Source organism: Corvus moneduloides, chromosome 4 (assembly GCF_009650955.1).
Source record: "Corvus moneduloides isolate bCorMon1 chromosome 4, bCorMon1.pri, whole genome shotgun sequence".
NCBI classification, from domain to species: domain Eukaryota; kingdom Metazoa; phylum Chordata; class Aves; order Passeriformes; family Corvidae; genus Corvus; species Corvus moneduloides.
In genome coordinates this window covers 72,654,243-72,674,079 of record NC_045479.1, presented here as the reverse complement: position 1 = coordinate 72,674,079, position 19,837 = coordinate 72,654,243, and the positions used below count along the sequence as shown (strand labels likewise).

Below are 19,837 nucleotides of genomic sequence, written 5' to 3'. Positions count from 1 at the left end.
TTGAAACCACATTCGGAAAGTAAATTCCTAAATTTACCTAAATCTCTGTATCTGAATCTCCCTGCATCTCGTGTAGGTTGAAACAAGAACAAATGTATGTTCGGGATGAGTTTGGCAAACTCCTGGAACGGGAGAGGATCTCCTCAAATGAGCACCTGACTCGAGCCATCCTCAGGGAGAGAGTGGCCACGGAGGAGGAGCGGCAGAAGGCTCAGCGCTTTGTAAGTCCTCAGACTTTTACAGAAATCTCCGATTTTCCAAGCAACTCTCTCCTCAAGCCTGTTGGTAGAAGAGGAAAGCAGATATCTTCTCATTAATTCTTTATTTTTTCATTACTAGGTAGCAGCGTGTCATTTTATTTTGGTCAAATCTCCCTGTTTTAAAGGGTTTTGCTGATCGTTTCCAACTTTGGAACCAGCTCAGTGGAAAATTCTGTTCAGAAGAATCATCTCTCATTAGAGCTGATGTATCAAACCTTCCTGACAAGGAAATTGGAACATATGGTTGGCTGTTTTCCTCAGAAAACTGACATTATACATTTCAGTCCATTTCAAAAATCTGACAGATTTATAACTTCTTCTATAGAGTGTTTGCTTGCTGTAGTGAGCCTCTATTGACTCTTCTTTCTAACAATAATCATTATTCTCTGAGGTGGGAATATGCCTTAAAAATCTAAATATACTTGAGTGTAAATACTGAAGAAATTGGTATTTACAAGGAAAAGACGTTTTAAATACTTTATGTATTTAGCATTGCTATGAAAATTAATGGGAATTACTTATGTCAGCAGCAACATAAATATTTGTTGGGCCCTCTTAAATCTGGAATAAAATCCAAGGTTTTTTAAGTTTATGGGTTGGTAATTTAGTAATCAATCACTTCAATAGGCAAATCTTCATCTGTGCTGAGGGAGTTAAAATCTGATGTTCATGTTATTTTTCCAAATCCCAATTTAAACCCAAACCAATTCCACCTCAGTCTTGGTATCTTTTCCAGCCATTTCTCAATGCTTTTCCACCTCTGTGGTAACGTTATTGTTCAAGCATAATTTCAGTGTTGTAAACAAATGCTTAATATTTTGTCATTGTAAAACATGGGAACAAAGGAGAATGGAAAGGAATTATGACCAAGGTACAGCCTCAGTTATATGCCTTAAATCCTTGGATTCTTAATATTGTGTGGGAGAGATAAGGGTTTTGTGGCCTGGAGCTAATGAGGAGCTGAAGATTTATAATGGGGACTATTATTTGCATAATTACTGGGGGTTTGCATCTTTTTCTCCCTGCTGTGGTGAGCTCTGTGATTTTGGGAAGCACAAGATGAGTTTCTCCTGAGCCAAATGCAAGAGAAATTCCTTATTATGGCTATGAAACTGCTTTATTTAGTTATTTTTCTGGTTAATTTTCACTTGCTCTAGAATATCAAAGTTAGCAGTTGTCATCTTAGTTTTGATCAATTTTCCTGTTTCCATCTGTGAAATTTGAAAATATCTGGTGGTTCTTGGGTGCAAATTTATCACCACTGCAGATTTGCCATTGCCACTGTAGCTTTTCATTCTTTGAAGTGCCTACTGTAAGATATCAAAATAGCAAGAAGCTTTTGTTTGTTTCCTTAAATATGAAAATATTGAGTAATTCTCACCTTCCTTGCAAATCCTATGAGTCACCTCCCTTATTTTCCTGTAATTGGTCAGATTTTATTTCTTTGGCTTCATTGCCTACCCTACCTGTGCATTTATTTCTTGTATCCAAGCTGAATTTAAAATCTGTACCACAGGGAAATGTATCTCTGTGTATCCTTTGTCAGGTACTGTGAGTAATTCTGTGTTCTGGTAGACTGCTGCATCAGGTTTGTATTTTGCGTAGCCCAGATTTGATTTGTCAGACTCTTTTTGGAGAACAACAAAAGCGTTCCTGAAGTGTCAGTAGCAAAATAAATTCCTTTGCTGCTGCTAAATTGTTTAAATAGTGCAAAGGAAAAGAAATTGTGGTGAGAAAGGAAGAATTTTAGTTTTCCTTCGTAAAGGGTGCTAATTCAGGTTTTAATAAATAGACATAAAATGAAGTCATATTTTCCGTTCTTAAACAACTTTTAAGACCGTAATGGTTATAATCTCAGAAAGAAGAAATTTGTAGTGTTAACATACCAAAAGTTAGAATTAGCTCTTTATACAAATGAGAAGAAAAAAGGATGAAATGATGCGTTAATACCTGAGCTACTTTTGTGCTGTGACATGTCCCAGGAAGTGCCCTCACTTCAGGGGGACGGGCGAGTGGCTGGTGGCATGTCAGCTCCTGCAAAAACGTATTTTGGGGCGATCCAGGGTTTGCAAAGCAGTGATTCTGACATTTGTACCAGCAAAATTCAGAATTACTGTTAAGAGCTGAATTTCCAGACCCCAATCCAAACCCTGGAAATCCCTTGTGGAGTCAGTGGGAGGATTGAATCAACTGTTGGTGCTTAACTCAGCAGAAATGAAGGCAGCTGCTGTCAATTCCTTTAGCAATCCTTTAAATGCCACTGCCTGGGAGTGTTTTGGACACAGCCTGGCTTTCCTTATCCCACAGCTTTGGGGTCGTGTCTTGGAAAAGTGATGCCAGGGAGACTCTGGGTGCTGGGAGAGCTAGGGAGGTCTTGGATCTCCTCTGGCTTCTCCCCGTTTCTGCCTGTTGGATGTTTGACCCTGAAATGAGCAGACCTGGGAAGAATGAGGGTGGGGAGGCCCTGGCAGTTTTCCTGGAGAAACTCTGGATGCCCCATCCCTGAAGTGTCCAAGGCCAGGCTGGATGGGGCTTAGAGCACCATTGGATAGTGGAAGGTGTCCCTGTCCATGGAATGAGATGATTTTTCAGATCCCTTCCAACCCAAACCATTCTATAATCCTGGGTTTTGCCCCCTCTGCTTTCCCCCCTGTCTGCAGGGCTGTTTCCTGGCATGTTTTCAGGGCTCCCAGTACATCAGGGCTGGGTGCAAGGGGTGCTTTGGTGATGAAGAATTTCTTTCTTTTCTTCTCTGCAGTTCTCCTTTTCTGTCGTGTCAGTGCAGATCTGCTTTACAAACCCATCCCGGAGCCTTTTCTAAATGCAGCCAATCTGCTTTGTAACAACTCCAAAAGCAGCTCCACTGGGGAAATGGCAGTGTGTGTGTGGAGGGCAATTGTCAGGGGGGAAAAAATGAGAACTGCTTGAACTGGCCCTGCCACCAAACAAGGTGGTTTTGTATCTTTAGCTTTCCTTGCTCCAGAGATGTGACATTTGCAAAGATGTCAGTGTGATTTCACCAAAGTGCATCCAGTGCTTGAAGTCATCCTCAAGAACTGCAGCTGGTCAAAAATACTTATTTTTTTTCCCACACACCCTTAGCATGGATACGATGGTTTTTTTCTGCCCATCCCTCTTGAAAGAGGGCTTCAGAATAAATCAAATCTTTGATTTCAGCCCAGCCATAATGAATTTTGGTGCTGGTGTGGTTCTCTGCAGCAAAGGGTGAAGTTGCAGGTCCTTACGATGGCTCCAACAGTACTTTTATTGTATTTTATCACGTAGAGCTGTTCTTTGCCACATTAATTATTGGAGATTTTTGCTGCAAATCTAAAAATTGGGCCTAGTTGAGTTGGGCACGGTCTTGTAAAGCGGCTTTCAATGTGGTGGCTTTGCCATAAATAGTTTATTGATGTTCCATCGCTTGAGTCACTATGAAAGTCAGGGTAAGATGAGGAGAATATGGAGTAAAAAATCAATAGTTATCCAAAGTGCAGGGGACCTGTTGTATTTCCATCTCCTGATAATGACCTGGAGTTTGCTGTGAACACATTTGCTCCTCTGTCTGGACTGAAACGAGTTGTCATTAGGAGCCTGCATGTTAGAAAATGGTTTTATTGAGCTGCCAATGACATTAAAGTCTCATTTCCCTTTGAAGAGGCACAGAAATATTGTTCTGTTCATGTGCTGTAACCAGAACATTAAAATTTGATTATTGCTATCATTAGAAGTCTGTATCCATACTAATGCAATTACATCTATTTCCCTGTGTGTTGTTCCAGGCTTTCATTGAAGCACCTGTTTGAGGGGGAATCTGTTGGTGCTGAGGAATCTCGTTGTTTTGTAAATAATTTTCTGCACAAGAAGTTCTATCAAAAAATGCCTTGCTCAAAAAAAAAAAAAATCGATTGGTAGAAGTATCCTTGTATTAAAAAGCACTATTTTTGCACTTTAGGTCACTGTGATAATCAGATTATTGGAGATTTTTTCCTTAGCAAAATCCTGTTTGAGATGTGAAGTTCTTTTACTTCTCTGAGCCCTGAAATCAATAGACAAAATACATTCCTGGCCCTATCAGAGCTGAAGTGTGTTGAGTTATGTGAGGAGGAAATTTGACCTGTTGTCATAATTGAATACAGGTTGATAAAATGGAGTCTTTTGCTCCTCTGTGCCTGAACTGGTTTGGTGTTTTCCCCATCATCCTGGGGTGACTGGTCCCAGTCAGTGCTGGGCAATGACCTCCTCTTTGGGGCTGCCTTTATTTCTCCTGTCCTCAATTCATTAATGTTGTCAAAAGGACATTCCCTATTTTCCATAAACAGATTAAATCCTGACCCTTCCTGCTCTTCCCAACCAGACCTGGACAAACCATATTTTCAGGATGACTTCACTAGGAAATACCAGGGGGAAGAATCACTAAATGAGTTAAGGCAGTAGTTCTCAGGAGAAAAGTCTGTTTACAAACCTGCGGTATTTATTACATACCTCATTTAGCTCATTCATCATTTTAATAGAAAAATGAATCTTTTTAGATGATTCTGAAATAATTTGAGGTAAACTACACAGCCTGAGGCTAAACAGGATTGCTTGGTGCAGGGAGGGCTTTTAGAGAAGTACCAGCATGAGCAGAGACTGTAATTCACAATTTATGGCAGTAAAAATACTAAAGGCTCATTTAGACCATGAGATGTAAGGTTTGGGAAGCACATGGCACAAAATTAAATCTACTGACAGTTGTTTTGTCTCTCGTTCCTCAGTTTTATGATTTACAAAGCAGAAATGTTTCATGAAACCTCGTTGAAAGTGGAGATTTGGGGAGTTTCACTCATAAAATCTTATTTAGGCCTATGTACATGGTTATTTTTGTGATGTTTTTGTGGCTTAGAAGTAGCAGTTCTGTTGCAGCAAAAACTCTTTTTGCTATAGGCAAGAGGAACCTGGATTTGGTCGTTCCTGTCATAGAAGACAGGAGGAAGAAGGTATTTTGGGATACTGAGGATGGGATCTATCTTTTTCTGTGTGTTTGGTTTTGGGTTAAGAGGTCTGGTTGTTTTTTAGAGAAGGAAGTGGGATACAATCAGCAAGACATTGATATTTGGAATATACACAACTCCCCTGCACTGACTGCGCTCAATTTTCCTTGGAATAAACAGAATATTGCTCCTTTGGTTTATGTCTCTCCTGGCACACATTCCTTCTTTCTCTCCCTCTTTTTTTTTGGCATTTCTACTGCAGCACTGAAGGGTTTGGGATAGAAATTAAGGTGTTTGGGGTAGGTCTTTTATGGGATCTTAAACAAATGATGTGAAACTACCACATGAGCAAGAAGCTCTTGCTGAGCAAATAAAGTTGGGTTTGTTTTTTTTTCCCCCCAGTAAGAAAAGGGGCTGCCTATCACATATGTGAAATCATAAGTGATTTTCTTACCTGGCCTTGAAGAAGTGAAACCCATTTGATGTCTAAAATTAATAAGTGAACAGTTTCCCCCCTACCTTGATAGAGGTAAACAGTAGAAAGAATTTAAAATGGCTTGTGGGTGGTGGTACCCTCGGTGCTGGGGTTGGAATCCCAGTGTGATTTGTCACATAAAATGGTAAATAAATGTTTTATTTCCTCTCTGAAATTGCCATGAAGGGCCTCGGAACCAGAAGTTGCCTTTACCCGGGTCCCTCTTCTGTCTCCCTTTGCAACGTCCATGCTGACATTCAGAATATTTGTTTCACTGGAACAATAGAAATAATTTTCTCCTTCCTTCAGCTTTTCACTTGGCAACATGTTAGAGATGTATTTTTTTTTATAATTCTTGTATGTAACAGTTAATGGCTTTTTTTTTTCCTCCGTGTCAAAGTTTGACAGACAGGAAAAACACGGTAAAATGAGAATTTTGAAGGCAAGCAAAGTACAGAGAAGGAGCATTTATTCTCTTTAAGATTTCTTTTTGAATGGTGAATGTGTTTTGATAGTCGAGCAGCATTTAAAGCATGTTATTTTTTAATTCTTATATAGCAAACCCCAAGATACTTGACTGAAGCAAAATTAATCACTGTGTTATTTCGGCATTCAGATGAAGATCTAGTGCTTTACAAAGCCTGCTGCTCCATCAATTTGTTCTTTGGGTTGAATTCAAATTGAGTTCATTTTTATAGATTCACTGCATAATACTCTGCTCTCTCCTCCCTCATTCATTAACCAATTTGTTCGTGCTACTCCCTTTTTATTGAATGGTAACAAAATTGCCGTGCTATCTCCCCAAATGAATATCATCATTCCTTGTCATGCATGGGCAAAAAGTAAGGATAATAATCCCTTTTTCCACACACCTTCCCTCTTTCAGGGAGCAGTCTTGTTTCTGCCCTGGAGGTAGCACGGAAAGCATGTTTTAAATACCGTTCTTGGAGCGCGATGCCGGCATATAAATATTCCAGCACAGGCTCCTTTTGATTACTTGTGGGCCTTTGGAGCATGTACACCCTGCCAGCTGTGTGACACAACAAAAACCAAATCAAAGCCTTGTCAAGGCTTGTCCTTGTACGTGACATGCTACAAATACATGCAAGGGATTAAAACGTGTTCATTTGACACAAGGCTCGAAGCACGACGCAGGCAAGGCTCCTCCACTCAACAAAACAATCGCCTGGGTCTCTCTTAGGCTGGCTTTTATTCAATATTTCTTTGCTCTGAGATTAAGCTGATTTTGGGTAGGGATCTATTCACTTGTGGCTCCTTTCGAGTGCTCTGGTTATGCTCATTTTGGGTTGAATTACCAGATTTATGTGTTTTGGTGGACAGAGGGGATGGAAATCAGGCAGTTTGTTTTACTGCTGTTTGCAGAAGTGGCTGAGGTCGCTTGGTTTGCTCAGCTTGGAGAAGAGCCTCAGAGAAGTCATTTTTAAATGTAATTTTGAGTTTTTAATGTAATTTTAAGGGTTTTTAAAATATGTTTTTAGTATCTTTTCATATCAGTGGCTGTCTGGAATATGTTGATGTGCTCAAGTGCTGTAGCAATAGGTGCCATTACATCTAAAGCAGGTGTACTCCAGTCAATTGAAAAGGATATTTCAGGGAGAGGATGAGGAAAAAAGTGGAATGTCATGGTGAAGTGTGTAGGTTTGGGGGGGTTTTATATAAATGTAAAGAAATTTTTCAGTCCTGTCAAGTGTTTTTCGTATGATTTGTTCTGTGGTAGCTGTACCACAATGTGCCTGTACAAAAAACTACCCTGCCTCCATTTTTTAAAGAAAGGAAGAGTTTAATGTGAGGGTTAATAAACTGGGGATGTTAAAACACCTTCTTAGTTGAGTAAGAAGAATTATTCTCCTGATAGCCCAGTCCTCTGAAGGCTGAGGGTCTTTATTTGCACAGCAAGTCACCTCAGCCCTGCAAAGTGCAGGGGGCTTTGGAGCTGGCAATTCAACCTCCTGCCAGGACCTGATGCTGACAGTGTTTGTGTGTACAGCTGGGTGTTTGGGGAATCTGAATGGAGAACAAAAATAAACTTTGCTTTGTGTAAATAATATAAAGATTTAAGGACAAGGAGGCACCTTCCATTTCGCACAATACCTGATTTCAACAAGTAGCCAACAAAACTTTTAATTTTGAAAGCAGAACTTTGACACAGGTGAAGTTTGTCACCATAAATTTGGGGGAGCTGAGGCAAAAGAGAGTGATAATATTTCTTGTCTTGTTACTTTTAGTAACTTAGTTGAGTTTGGAAAATCCACCCCTCTGATAACAGTAAGATACTGCAGTGTCTTTTTTTAGAGATATTTGAATTCAAATCACGCTTATAAATAAATAAATAAACTTCATTACTTCTCATTTTCCTAATTATCATGCAGATAAACAGTGGGAATCATGACATTAAGATAAGTAAGTGGTTTATGATTTTGCTTCAGAGGAAGAAAGTCTTGCTGTTCCCCCTTTTCCCCCCTTGGGCCATGCAGGAGTAATAAATGAGCAAATCCAGAGTAGTTTCTGATGGATGGTTAATGGGGCTGTGCTGGAGCCAAGGGCTTGTTTCTGCACCAGCTGTCACAATTCCGAGTCATTAACACACCTTGAACACTTGCATTCCAAAATCAGGGTATTTAAAATCCATAAAGGCAAAAAGCCATGACTTTGAGAAAGGAGTCTGAGGTGCAGGTGAGTGTTTTGGGCTGAGCGAAGTGTTGGAGTATGTAGCATGAAGAGTGTGAGTGTGAATTAAAATAATTAAAGTCATTTGGAGGTTACAGGTTGACTTTCAAACTTTATTTATGTCTTTAGGCCTGTGAAGAACCCAGTGAGGGACTTCTGCACCCTTTTTCTGGGTGGTTTCTGCCTTCAGAGCCAGAAAGCTGCTTGGAAATCTTCTGGGAGGGAAGAGAGTTATTGTGTGCAGCAATAACCAGTCATTTTCAGTGTGTAAAACAACTGAAATGTTCCAATATCTCAAATATTCAAGTCGTGCCAGCAGACTCACAGCAATGGCTTCATGTACTTAATATTTTGGTGTGAGGAAACACTTCTATGGGATAACTGTCAGGTTTCCTTGTAGTGCTCTGGAAGGAAGGATAATTAGTGGGGGTTATTTCTGCCTTCATAAAGGGACATCTCAGAAGTGCTCAGATAAAGAGGTCAGCTGGATCTTTGTTTTACATCGTAGTAACTCATGGAATATTTTAATTTTCCTGCTCACTTTTATCAGCCTGTTTGAAGCATGAGAAAAAAACCCCAAACCCTTGTAGTTGTTCCTTTTCAAAGCAATGATGTAGGAAGAAGATACTGAACTTGAGCAAATCATTCTTTGAACCCACTACCTGCGAGTGAGGGAATGCACAGCACAAAAATAGCAACCTTTGATAGGTCTGAAAAGCTGATTTTAAATTTTTCTATGAACAGACTTGACCTTGAGGAAAATAAAGGGATATTCACCCTCAGCACATCTGCAGGTGACACCAGGCTGAGGGTGCAGGGACATTCCTGCAGGATGGGGCCATCCAGAGGGGACTGGACAAGGTCCAGAAGTGGAATCTCCTGAGGTTCATCAAGGCCAAGGTCCAGCGAGTTGATCAGAGGGATGGAGCAGCTGTTCCATGAGGAAAGGCTGGGAGAATTGGGATTGTTCAGACTGGAGAAGGGAAGCTTTGGAGTCACCTAATTGTGGCCTTCCAGGTCCTGAAAGGGGCCGACAAGAAAGATGGAGAGGGTCTTTGGAAAAGAGCCTGGAGTGACAGGACAAGAGGGGATGGCTTCCCACTGACAGAGAATGGGTTTAGATGAGGTATTAGGAAAATATTTTTCCCTGTGAAGGTGGTGAGTTGGATGTGGAATATCATGGAAAAAGCTGTGTGTAATTATCTGTTCAGAGTGCTGACAGTCTGGTGCCTGAGGATGGGTAAAGGTGATAAAAAAGTGAGATTTAAAGATTACATAAACACAGAGTTCAGAACTGAAGTTCACCAGCAAAGAAATACCAGATAAAATGACTCCTGAAACCATGATTTTGTCATGTTTTGTTGTTTTGGTGTCGCTTGCTTCACTGATTTTTGTCTGTTTTAAAATCAGATTTTCCTTCTCTTCATCTTTCCAAAGTCCAGATAAGTTCATATCATGTTTTAGATATTGGGGAGAGTGATATAACTCTATTCCATGTGAACTGCTAGGCAAACCCCAGACATTCTTTAAGCTTTCCAAGTTGTCCTGAGAACAAAAAGTAGTTTTGACAGTTGGGAATTGTGAATCAGTCCTGGTTTTGTGTGGGATCATATCTGAGTTTTAATTCTTCTTTTTAAATGTGGCTACTTCTTTCACAGATTCTGATCTTAAATTGTTTTTTTGGGGCATGTTTCTGTCTAAACTTTTCCCAATACCTCCCCTTTTTTCTTGAATCTGCTGCATTCCATCTCTGCCAGCTCCTGGAGGTGCCCTCCTGCCCTTGGTCATCCCAGTTCTTCATTTTTGCTTTCTTTTTCTCCAACTCTCTCCCTTTTTTTCCTCTCCTTGTGGAAGAACCACAACATCCTTCTGTCCATATTTTCAGGACAAACTTCTGCCTCTTCTCTCTGATGCCTGGGAGTTCTTTGTCCTCTTGGCCTCTATTGCCTGATGCTGCAGTGTTCCAGAGCTGGAAGGAATAATTGCAGGCAGAATTCTCTATAATCCCTGCATTCCTGGGAGGACTTTGTGTGTTCTACAGAGCTCTGGAGGTCTCTGGGCTCCCTTATTTTATTTTATTTTATTTTATTTTAATTTATTTTATTTTATTTTATTTTATTTTATTTTATTTTATTTTATTTTATTTTATTTTATTTTATTTTATTTTATTTTATTTTTCCCCAGGATCTTATGGAAATGGTGAAGTTCAATTTGACTTTATTGGTGGTAAAAGGAGGAAGTGCCCCAAAACTGTCATGGTGGGCACCTCTCTCCTGGTAGTAACCAGATTCCTTGGAAACTACATGAATGCTGAAACTTCTCAGCAGAAGAAATTGAAATTCTATTTATTATAGTGAAAGGTTTTCTCTCCTTTTGACATTGACGAAATGAATTTGGCTTAGGCCCTCAGAAAAGGTGGAGATGAAGTGTGGAGCATCTTTAACTCTCTCTCCTGCTTCTGGAACTGTAGCTCGAGGGTCTGTGGAGTGGAAAATGAATGGAAAGTAATTGTATTTTATGGAGAGGATGACACAAGGTTTTTGTACCAGTGGAACAGTAAGGAGACAACTATTTTCCCAGTAGTTTTCAGTGCAAGCCTGATCATAAATTGGAAGGAAGAGAAGAGGTTTTAAAATCAGTTTTACTGTTCATGTTTGGTTCCAAGGGTGTGACGTTAATTACGCAAAGGAGGAACAGAACTGATCAGGGGAATCTCCAGTTCATGCTGCCTTAAAAGTTGAGTATTTAGGTTTTTTCTCTGTAGTGGCCTGGCTGTAATGCTTTAATCCAAAGTATCCCTGCACAGTCATTGGCAAACAGAGGAGCGTTTTCCCTGCCTACATTTCAGATGGTTACAGGTGTAGTCAGCTGTGCCAGAACTTTACACCTGCAGATCTCTTTAATATTAAAGAAAAACTGGTGCTTTCAGAATGCAATCAGAGCTGTTCCAGATGTGAATTTTATGATGAAATGGATTTTCCTGAAGAAGTGTCCGTGTCTCTGTAAATGCCTGTCTGGCTTGAAGGGTTCTGGTTGTCTTCTTGTGTAGACAACTTACTGCTGAGGTGATTTTCACTCAAAAGATAAAAATATTATCATGGCCCCACATCCATGGCACACAAAAGCTGCGGATTATAAATCAGAAACATCCTGTGTGACAGGACAAGGAGCAGTGGTTTGAAACTGAAAGAGAATGGATTGAGATTGGATAGAAGGAAGAAATTTTATGTGATGAGAGTGGAGAGGCCCTGGCACAGGGTGCCCAGAGAAGCTGTGGCTGCCCCTGGATCCCTGGAAGTGTCCAAGGCCAGGCTGGACAGGGCTTGGATCAGCCTGGACAGTGGAAGGTGTCCCTGCCCATGGCAGGGAGTGGAACTAAATAATCCCAAAAGTCCCTTCAACCCAAACCATTCGAGGATTCTCTGTCAGAATGTATTTATTCTCTGTAATCATTTGTGAAGAATTGGTGGGAGTCAGGGGTTTTACACTGGGCTCTCTTTTTCCTTTGGGATGTGTTGTACACTCCATAGTTCTGTTAATTTTTAGCTCATTGGCCTTAAAATTGCTTTGGTCCTGTGAGTAATCACAAATTTCTACTCATTTCTACATTCCTTGGGATTGGAGCATGTCCTGCTGGATTAATTATGGATGTGGCTACAGGGAATGGATCTTAGAGCCCCTTCCCACAGAGGGGTTTTGGTGTTGTGGTGCAGGTTCTCATGCAAGGGCTTCCCTAAATCTCTGGGCGAGCTGCCTGTGCGTTCCTGGAATTTCATGCTGTGCTCTTGGCAGGATGCTGTGATAGCACTTTAAGAGAGTAATAAATAGGTTGTGTAAGTCGTTCCTTTAAGTTAGAGTTTCTATAGAACAATTTTACAAATTGTTGCATGTCACAGCTGTAAATGGGTCGAGCACATCGCCGAGTGTGGAGCTGACAACAAAAAAAATCAGGGCTTGTACTACTCAGGAGAAGAAAAAAAGCTATTTTATACTCCATTAAACTGTTACACATCATAAATAATTTATGATCAGCTTGCTCTGTTCTGTAGCAAAGATGATAAACTCGACATTTTCGGAGCATTTTAATGAATATAATCATTTTCATGACTTTCCCTGTAACAGAAACCTCGTTCCTGCAGTATTCCTCTGGTCATTATATGGATGGAACTGGGTTAAATGATAAGAGTGCATTTAAAAGTGAGTCCTTGAGTCTTACTCTGAGTTCCACAAGTGTCTAGGAATGGATTTAAAATGTATTATAAAATGGTTTGGGTTGGAAGGGACCTTAAAGATGATTTAATTCCAGCCCCACTGTTTTAGGCAGAGATGTCACCCACTTGAGCAGGGTATATGTAATAATTTTTCTCATTTTAATTAATATTCTGATTTTATATTGGTTATTTCTTTTATTGCCAGAAGTGTCTAAACACCTCACGTAATGTTACGAGGATGTCTCTGTTCCCAGACCAGAATATTGATGATTTTTGTACTTTACACTGAACTTTTAGGTAATTCATACACTTTCTCAAACATACAGGAAGGAAGGTTTTTAGACTGTTTTATGTTCTTAAGTACACCCTTTACTTCGCCAGTGAAAACTTCTTTTTTATTAGTTACAAACACTCAAAATAAAACATGCCTGGAAATAAAAAAATCCCAAACAACAAAACTGAAGTCTTTTGGACAACAGCATTTTTTAAAATGTGGAATTTTAAAAGCTGACTGAAATTTTCAAAATTGTAGATAAATGTGTGAGTGGAGAACTGGTTCTATTTATTTTATACAGTGCTTTGGTGCGTTAGTGCTGTGTTTTCCTGAGGTGTGGTGCCTGTTCTGAAAACCTAAAGGGGCTGAAATGGGGCTTCACTTTGAGCTGATTTCCTTTTGCTAATGGAAGTATAAAATGTGATATTCCTAAAAAGGAACTCTTAAATCAGATGAGTGATGCAGTGGAAGTGTCCAGGACTGTTTTTATATTTAAGTTGTGGTAGCAGTGCTGGGTTTAAGGATTAATACAGAGTGCCATTAATAGAAATTACAGTTCAGGTTCCAGTGTTGGTAGTGGGAGTTCATCCTTAATTTAGAATTGAGGTAACATCAACTCTTTATTTTCCTGTGACGACTGCAAATATTTCCTGAGAGAATCTTCTTTTTGACAAATCAGTTTTCATGTTTATATTCCTACACAAAATACAATCATTGAGGTTGGAAAAGCCCTTTAAGATACTCCAGTCCAACCATTCCCCAGCATTGCCAAGGCCACCACTGCCCAGTGTCCCCAAATGCCACCTCCACATGGCTTTAAGCCCCTCCAGGGATGGGGACTCCTGATTTGGACACCCTGTTCCAATGCTCATTATTTCACTGATAGTGCTGATAAAACACTTGATATTTGTGTTTAATATCGTTATAGTGTAATCCCTGTTGAATTTTAAATGGTGGCAGAGATTTTTTGGGTTTTGTGTGTGTGTTCTTCAAAATATTTTGGTGTAGGTTTAATATCTTAGTAATAGAAGTATCACCTTAAACTTGTTTTGCATTAAAGGAATAATCAAGTAGTTTTGGTCTCTGTGAGAGAGTGGGTGTGTAATTATATATCAAATTTCTTTTTGTTGTTACCTGCTCCTTTAAAACCTCTTAAACCTGAGTAGAATATTGCAGAAAATATTTTATAGATAATGAAATTCATGGTCCTCTGCCAGGAGATGACTTTGAGTGGGGAACTGTCCTCGGACAAATTAGTGATGGTTCCCTTTGTGTAGTACATTGCAGAAACAGCAGCAGCCATATTAAATCTTAATCAATAACAATGTTTCACTAATTACAGGAGCGAGTTTGTATATTGGATAAATTGCTGTTTGTAAACGTTGTATTATATTAACTAAACCAGCTAATTACTAGAGCAGAATAAACATAAGGTTTGCTAAAAGCTTCCATCCGTAGCTCGGAGCAGTGGCTGCTGTCTAGTATTTCAGTCAATGTGGAAAATAAGGTAATGACATTATAAATACATTTATAATGCAGGACGATTTCTTCTGAAATGCATGTAAGTATTATTGCTTTACTATGAAATATGATTTATTTAATGCATTTCAGCCCCCATAATATTAAGATATAATTGAGATTGGGGGGGGGGGAAATTGCATGCAGTCAGAGTCTGCATGAAAGTGAATCACAGTCTAAATTGCTTGTAATTTTAAAGGCACTTAGGGGAATCGTGAAATTTAGCTAATGCAGCCTTTGGTGTAAAAAATGGGAAGAAAACAATTGGCCAGTCTTTCAAGTTTTATTTGACTTCACATGGGTTTTTTTTGTATCCTGGTGACAGCCAGGCTGGGAATGAATAAACAGAGCTGCTAAAACTTTATCCCCATCTCGTGATAAAAAATAGCTGCAGATCTGTTGAGGGATGGGCATTTAGAGCGAGCAGTCAGTAAAAGAGCTGGGGGTAATTTGGCTGAAGCCACGGGAAGGGAGTGAATGATAGCACAGACAGTGCTGATGATCCAAGATGGGAATCGTTTCAGTGGTGCTGGGAATTCTGATGGTTATTGCTTTCAAAAGGCTGAAGCTTTCAGCTCTGGCCTTTATGGTTTAATTACTGGCTGAGCAGTTGCTGGTGATTTCACTAAATCACTGAGCTCCCACACGGGCACCACCAGCAGAGCTCAGCCTGAGCAATCCCACTTTTCCTGCTAATGGACACCAGCCTGGGCTTAGCTTAACATCAGCTGTCAGCTGGAGAGAATCTGGCACTGCTCCTTGTCCTCAAGCTGGGTTTGGCTCCAAAGATGGAATAAACAAGTCAGAGTAACCCCTACGGCTGGGCCGAGATCACTTGATCTCAGCAGGAGATAAAACGGGTGCTCGTAAAATAAAGCTCTTTTTGGTTTTTATGATAAGTAATCAAATGAAACTTCTGTTGAAGAGATGACTTGGTGCTTTTAAGACATTTGTCATTTATTGTGTAAAATGTATTAATGATTCCATAAAATATAAATCATGGAATCACAGGATGGTTTGGGTTGAGAAGGGTTTTTAAAGCTCATCTTGTTCCCCCATGCCATGGGCAGGGAAACCTCCCACTATCCCAGGCTGCTCCAAGCCTTCAATAATTCCAGGGCTGGGGCAGCCCCAGCTTCTCTGGGCACCCTGTGCCAGGGCCTCCCCACCCTCCCAGCCAGCAATTCCCAATTCCCAATCTCCCACCCAGCCCTGCCCTCTGGCACTGGGAAGCCATTCCCTGGCTCCTGTCCCTCCATGCCTTGGCCCCAGTCCATCTCCAGCTCTCCTGGAGCCCCTTTAGGCCCTGCAAGGGGCTCGGAGCTCTCCTTGGAGCCTTCTCTTCTGCAGGCTGGAAACCCCCAGCTCTCCCAGCCTGGCTCTATAGGAAATCATATCCCATTCACATAATTTCAGGATTATTGGCAGGCAAAACATCACAGGGCAGAAGCTGAAATGAAGAGTCATCCCTATCATTTCCTGTCTGCACACACTCCGGGCTCTGGTGAGCACCTTCTCCATCCAGGAACATCAGAGCAGGAAATGAAGGCCTCCAGCAGCTCCTCCTGTTCTCCCTTGCTGGAGCTGAGTGTCCTTCACCAACTGGCCCAGCAGCCATTCATGCAAACCCTTCCTTGATTTGCTTTGGGCATTATCCTTTTGCTGGAAAAGTTGGAATGAATGGTTTGAGCTAATCCGATTCCCTCGCTGCCGGATTGACATGAACAGCCCCAGAACAGTGGCAGTGGGATCAGTAACCTTTGCAGAGGGAGCAGCTGCACCTGGAAGATGATGTTGAATCTCATTTGACCCAAATTAATTTAAATCTCCTGCAATGATTAGTTACTTTGTGAGTAGTACAGACTAGAAAATTCTCTAAGCCTTTCTAATATTAACTCCAGATTACTAGATGTAATCACTTTTTTAATAAAGGAGAACTTGGAGGCTGGCAAACCACATTGGTTTTATTTTGTGTGATTAATTAAAAAGCATAGTAAAGATGAATAATAAACATAAAGAATTGGTAGCTCCACTGAAGCACCACGGCTCCCTTGCCTCTGTGTACTTCTACAGGCCGTTGCCAAGAGATTTTGTGAGGATTGATTAAAATAGTTTGAAATAAGGCACTGTCTATAGAAGTTCAAAGTAATTGGTATAAGTAGTTTTATTAATAAAGAGAGCTTCCATAGAATGAATTCTATCTCCGGGGCTCTCAAAGGGCTTTTGCAAGTTAAATATATAATTAAGTACATTATCTCACACTATTCACAGAAATATCTTCTTTTTCCTGGGGTAGAACACAGTAGCAATTTATGGTGTGAAGGTCTGTGTGAAATTTTGCTGTTAAATGAGAAAAATACAGTCCTCTTATTGTTGAAATCCAGTGTACCACGACGACTGAGTGTTAGAACAGAAAGAGGAATACCAGTATAAGCTCAGCCTAAAATTAATCAGCAGGATGAGTGTAGGGAAGGCTCGGATTGCTTTGAGGATTGAGCAGAGGATGTGGAATTAACATCCATCGTGGTCTGCAGCTTTGTGTGGAGCTTTGATGACTCCTAGGCAAGGACAAAGCTCTATCTAAAGTGGGAATTGTGAGCCTGTTGCTTTTTACCATAATGCTGCTCTGGGCAGTTGTGTTTTTGGGTTGTGTCTGATCTGGTGCAGCAGCCAACATTTATTTGGGACCAGCTTTGTGATACTGGTTTGTGCAGCCACAAAATTCCTATCTTGGAGTCAGTGGACACGACTGGAGCAGCATCTGAGAGTGAATGAAGTGGGGCCTGGGGCTGCTTCTCCTTCTGCACTTGGGTCACACCAACCCCATGGAGCACTCCAGGCTGGGGGCAGAGGGGCTGGGGGTGCTGGTGACAGTGGGTGGACATCCCCAGGTGTGCCTAAGTGGGCAAGAGGCCGATGGCACCTGGATTTTACCAGGAATAGAGTGGCCAGCAGGATTAGGGAAGTGATTCTGCCCCTGTGCTGGGCACTGCTGAGGCCACACCTCGAGTGCTGTGTCCAGTTCTGGGCTCCTCAGCTCAGGAAGGACATGGAGGGGCTGGAGCGTGTCCAGGGAAGGGAACGGAGCTGGGAAGGGGCTGGAGTGGCTGAGGGAGCTGGAAAGGGGCTCAGGCTGGAGCAAAGGAGGCTCAGGGGGGACCTTGTGGCTCTGCACAAGTCCCTGACAGGAGGGGGCAGCCGGGGGGGTCGGGCTCTGCTGGCAGGGAACAGGGACAGGAGAGAGGGAACGGCCTCAGGCTGGGCCAGGGCAGGGTGGATATCGGGAAAATTCCTGCATGGAATGGGCTGTCCAGCACTGGCAGAGCTGCCCAGGGCAGTGCTGGAGTCCCCATTCCTGGAGGGGTTTAAAGCCATGTGGATGTGGTACCTGGGGACATGGGCAGTGGTGGCCCTGGTGGTGCTGGGAATGGTTGGACTCGATGATCTTAGAAAGCTTTTCCAACCGAAGTGATTCAATGATTCTGTAATTGAATTATTCTGAGGCTTTGATCTAAAATACTTCTTTAAATGCCACTTAGAGCAGTGGAGTTTTTATCAAGTACTGGCCTCAGAAAGATCTGCTTCCAAATTGGTAACAATGTAAAATAAACAGACATTGACATAAAGATGAAAAAATGGGATTTTTTTCCATGTCTTCTATCACTTCCCTTGGACAGTAAATGTTTTTAAACATGGCCTTTTCATGTATTTTTCTCTTTGAGAGCAGCTGCCACCTGCATGCTGAACTCTGCTGAAGTCTAAAGGATGTTAAAGGTGTTGGGAATACAAAAAGTACCAATTACTGCCCAAATTATTGATACCAATCTCTGTTCCAGCAAAAACCTCTTCCTCCTTCCCAGCCCCACATTCATAGCGGTGAAGTGAAACAAAATTTAATTTACTCGAAGAATGAAATGCGGTTTGGTTTAGACCTCAGACTTACTCCTCAGTGTGAGTAAGTGTGAATTCTTGAAATAATAGTGAAAATATTAAGTGTGAGATAGATTGGACACCTGTGCTAATGCTCCTGCATACATTTCTGTGTGAGGATGCATTTACAGATGGGTAATTGTCTTGGGGTGACCTTCTGATGTGTACCCCATATCGCTGCCCTATGCCCAGAAATTAATTCTTGTGCCTTTCTATGCCTCTAAACTGAGCCTGAGAGGGGGAAGGAAAACTGAGCAAAACTTTTTCAAAGCACTTTGCAGCTTGTTCAAGGTCACACAGAGATAGCGGCTTTTTTTCCCCAGCTGTGGCAGGGGAGCGAGAAAGCACCCGGCTTGCTGCTTCCCGGGTCAGTTTTTTGGGCCAGTTGTTTCAGTTTCTTTTTCTCTGGAGAGAGACTGAGAGTTGAATTTTTTTTCCCTTCCCTGGAATTTCGGATTTTCTCCCTTTTCTGCTGGACAGTTTCAACCTCAGAGCACATCAGGAGGGCTTTCCACCAAGCACAGAGGGCCTGGGCCAAGCCCCAGCTCCGAGGAGACCAAAGGGAGGAATCTGACACTTTCCCAGGTTTTTCCTCCACAGCGAAACATTTTATTATTTAGCATTATTTTCCTTTTCCCGTGTGTTTGGTAAATAAATAGTTTTTATCTCTTTCACTTTCCTTTGAGGAAAATTTATTTTCCCTGAACCTGGTGGGGGAGGGGTGGTTGTGCCTTCTCTCAGAGGATGTATTTCTAAATTTGGCCAAACTGGCACAATAATTCATTTTTAAGTTGACATCACTGCAAAATAGAAAAGATTCAAATACTGAAAATAAATAAAATTATGAGATTTTTACCATTTTATAGTGCTAGAAGCAACTTGCCAGTGTAGCTCTGGCTTCAGAGGGGAAAAAGGAGGATATTTTTCTAAAGCTGCTTAGTGAACAACACATTTCCATGTTTAAATACATCTGGATGGACTTGTCCTTTTTTAAAAGTAAACCCTGAATTTTCCACCTTTTCCATGTCATCTCATGGGTTTTTCCCCCTGACTTCAAGTCCATTCACTTTGGGATCCCCCATGTGGCAAATCCCTGCAGTGCAGCAACATTCCAGCTTTAATTTCCAGAATTCTTCATTAATATCTTTAGTCAGAGAAGGGTTTGAGGGGCTACAAACTGACAAGCTTTGGGATAAAAATATTTCAGAAAGCAAACAGAGATTCCCCCCCCCCCCCATTAGTTGTTTTTATTTCTTTTTTTGCTTATGGGGGAAATTATTTTCAAGCTGGAGGGTAGGAAAATAAGCAGAATAAAACCAATCTTGAGTTAAATGTTTACAAATATAGATATTTTAACAATTCTTTATTGTTTAAAATATTTCTTTCCTTTGGAAATTCAAGTTGAGTGTAATGAAAAGAGAATGAACATGACTTAAACCAATAATGTGTTGGACTTGAAAAGAGTAGTTTTAAAGATGTAATTTTTCCAAAACCCCATAATTTTGGCT

At 41.0% G+C, this 19,837-nt stretch overlaps 1 protein-coding gene across 3 annotated transcripts in view; it reads left to right on the top strand.

The window, feature by feature from the left end:
- CHCHD3 (coiled-coil-helix-coiled-coil-helix domain containing 3) overlaps positions 1–19,837 on the top strand; it is a 128,441-nt gene that overhangs the window by 34,351 nt on the left and 74,253 nt on the right. For all 3 annotated transcript variants that reach the window (XM_032106757.1, XM_032106758.1, XM_032106759.1), the window contains exon 4: positions 77–221. In XM_032106757.1, coding sequence (XP_031962648.1) covers positions 77–221 — 145 coding nt within the window. The remainder of the gene's footprint in view (positions 1–76; positions 222–19,837) is intronic.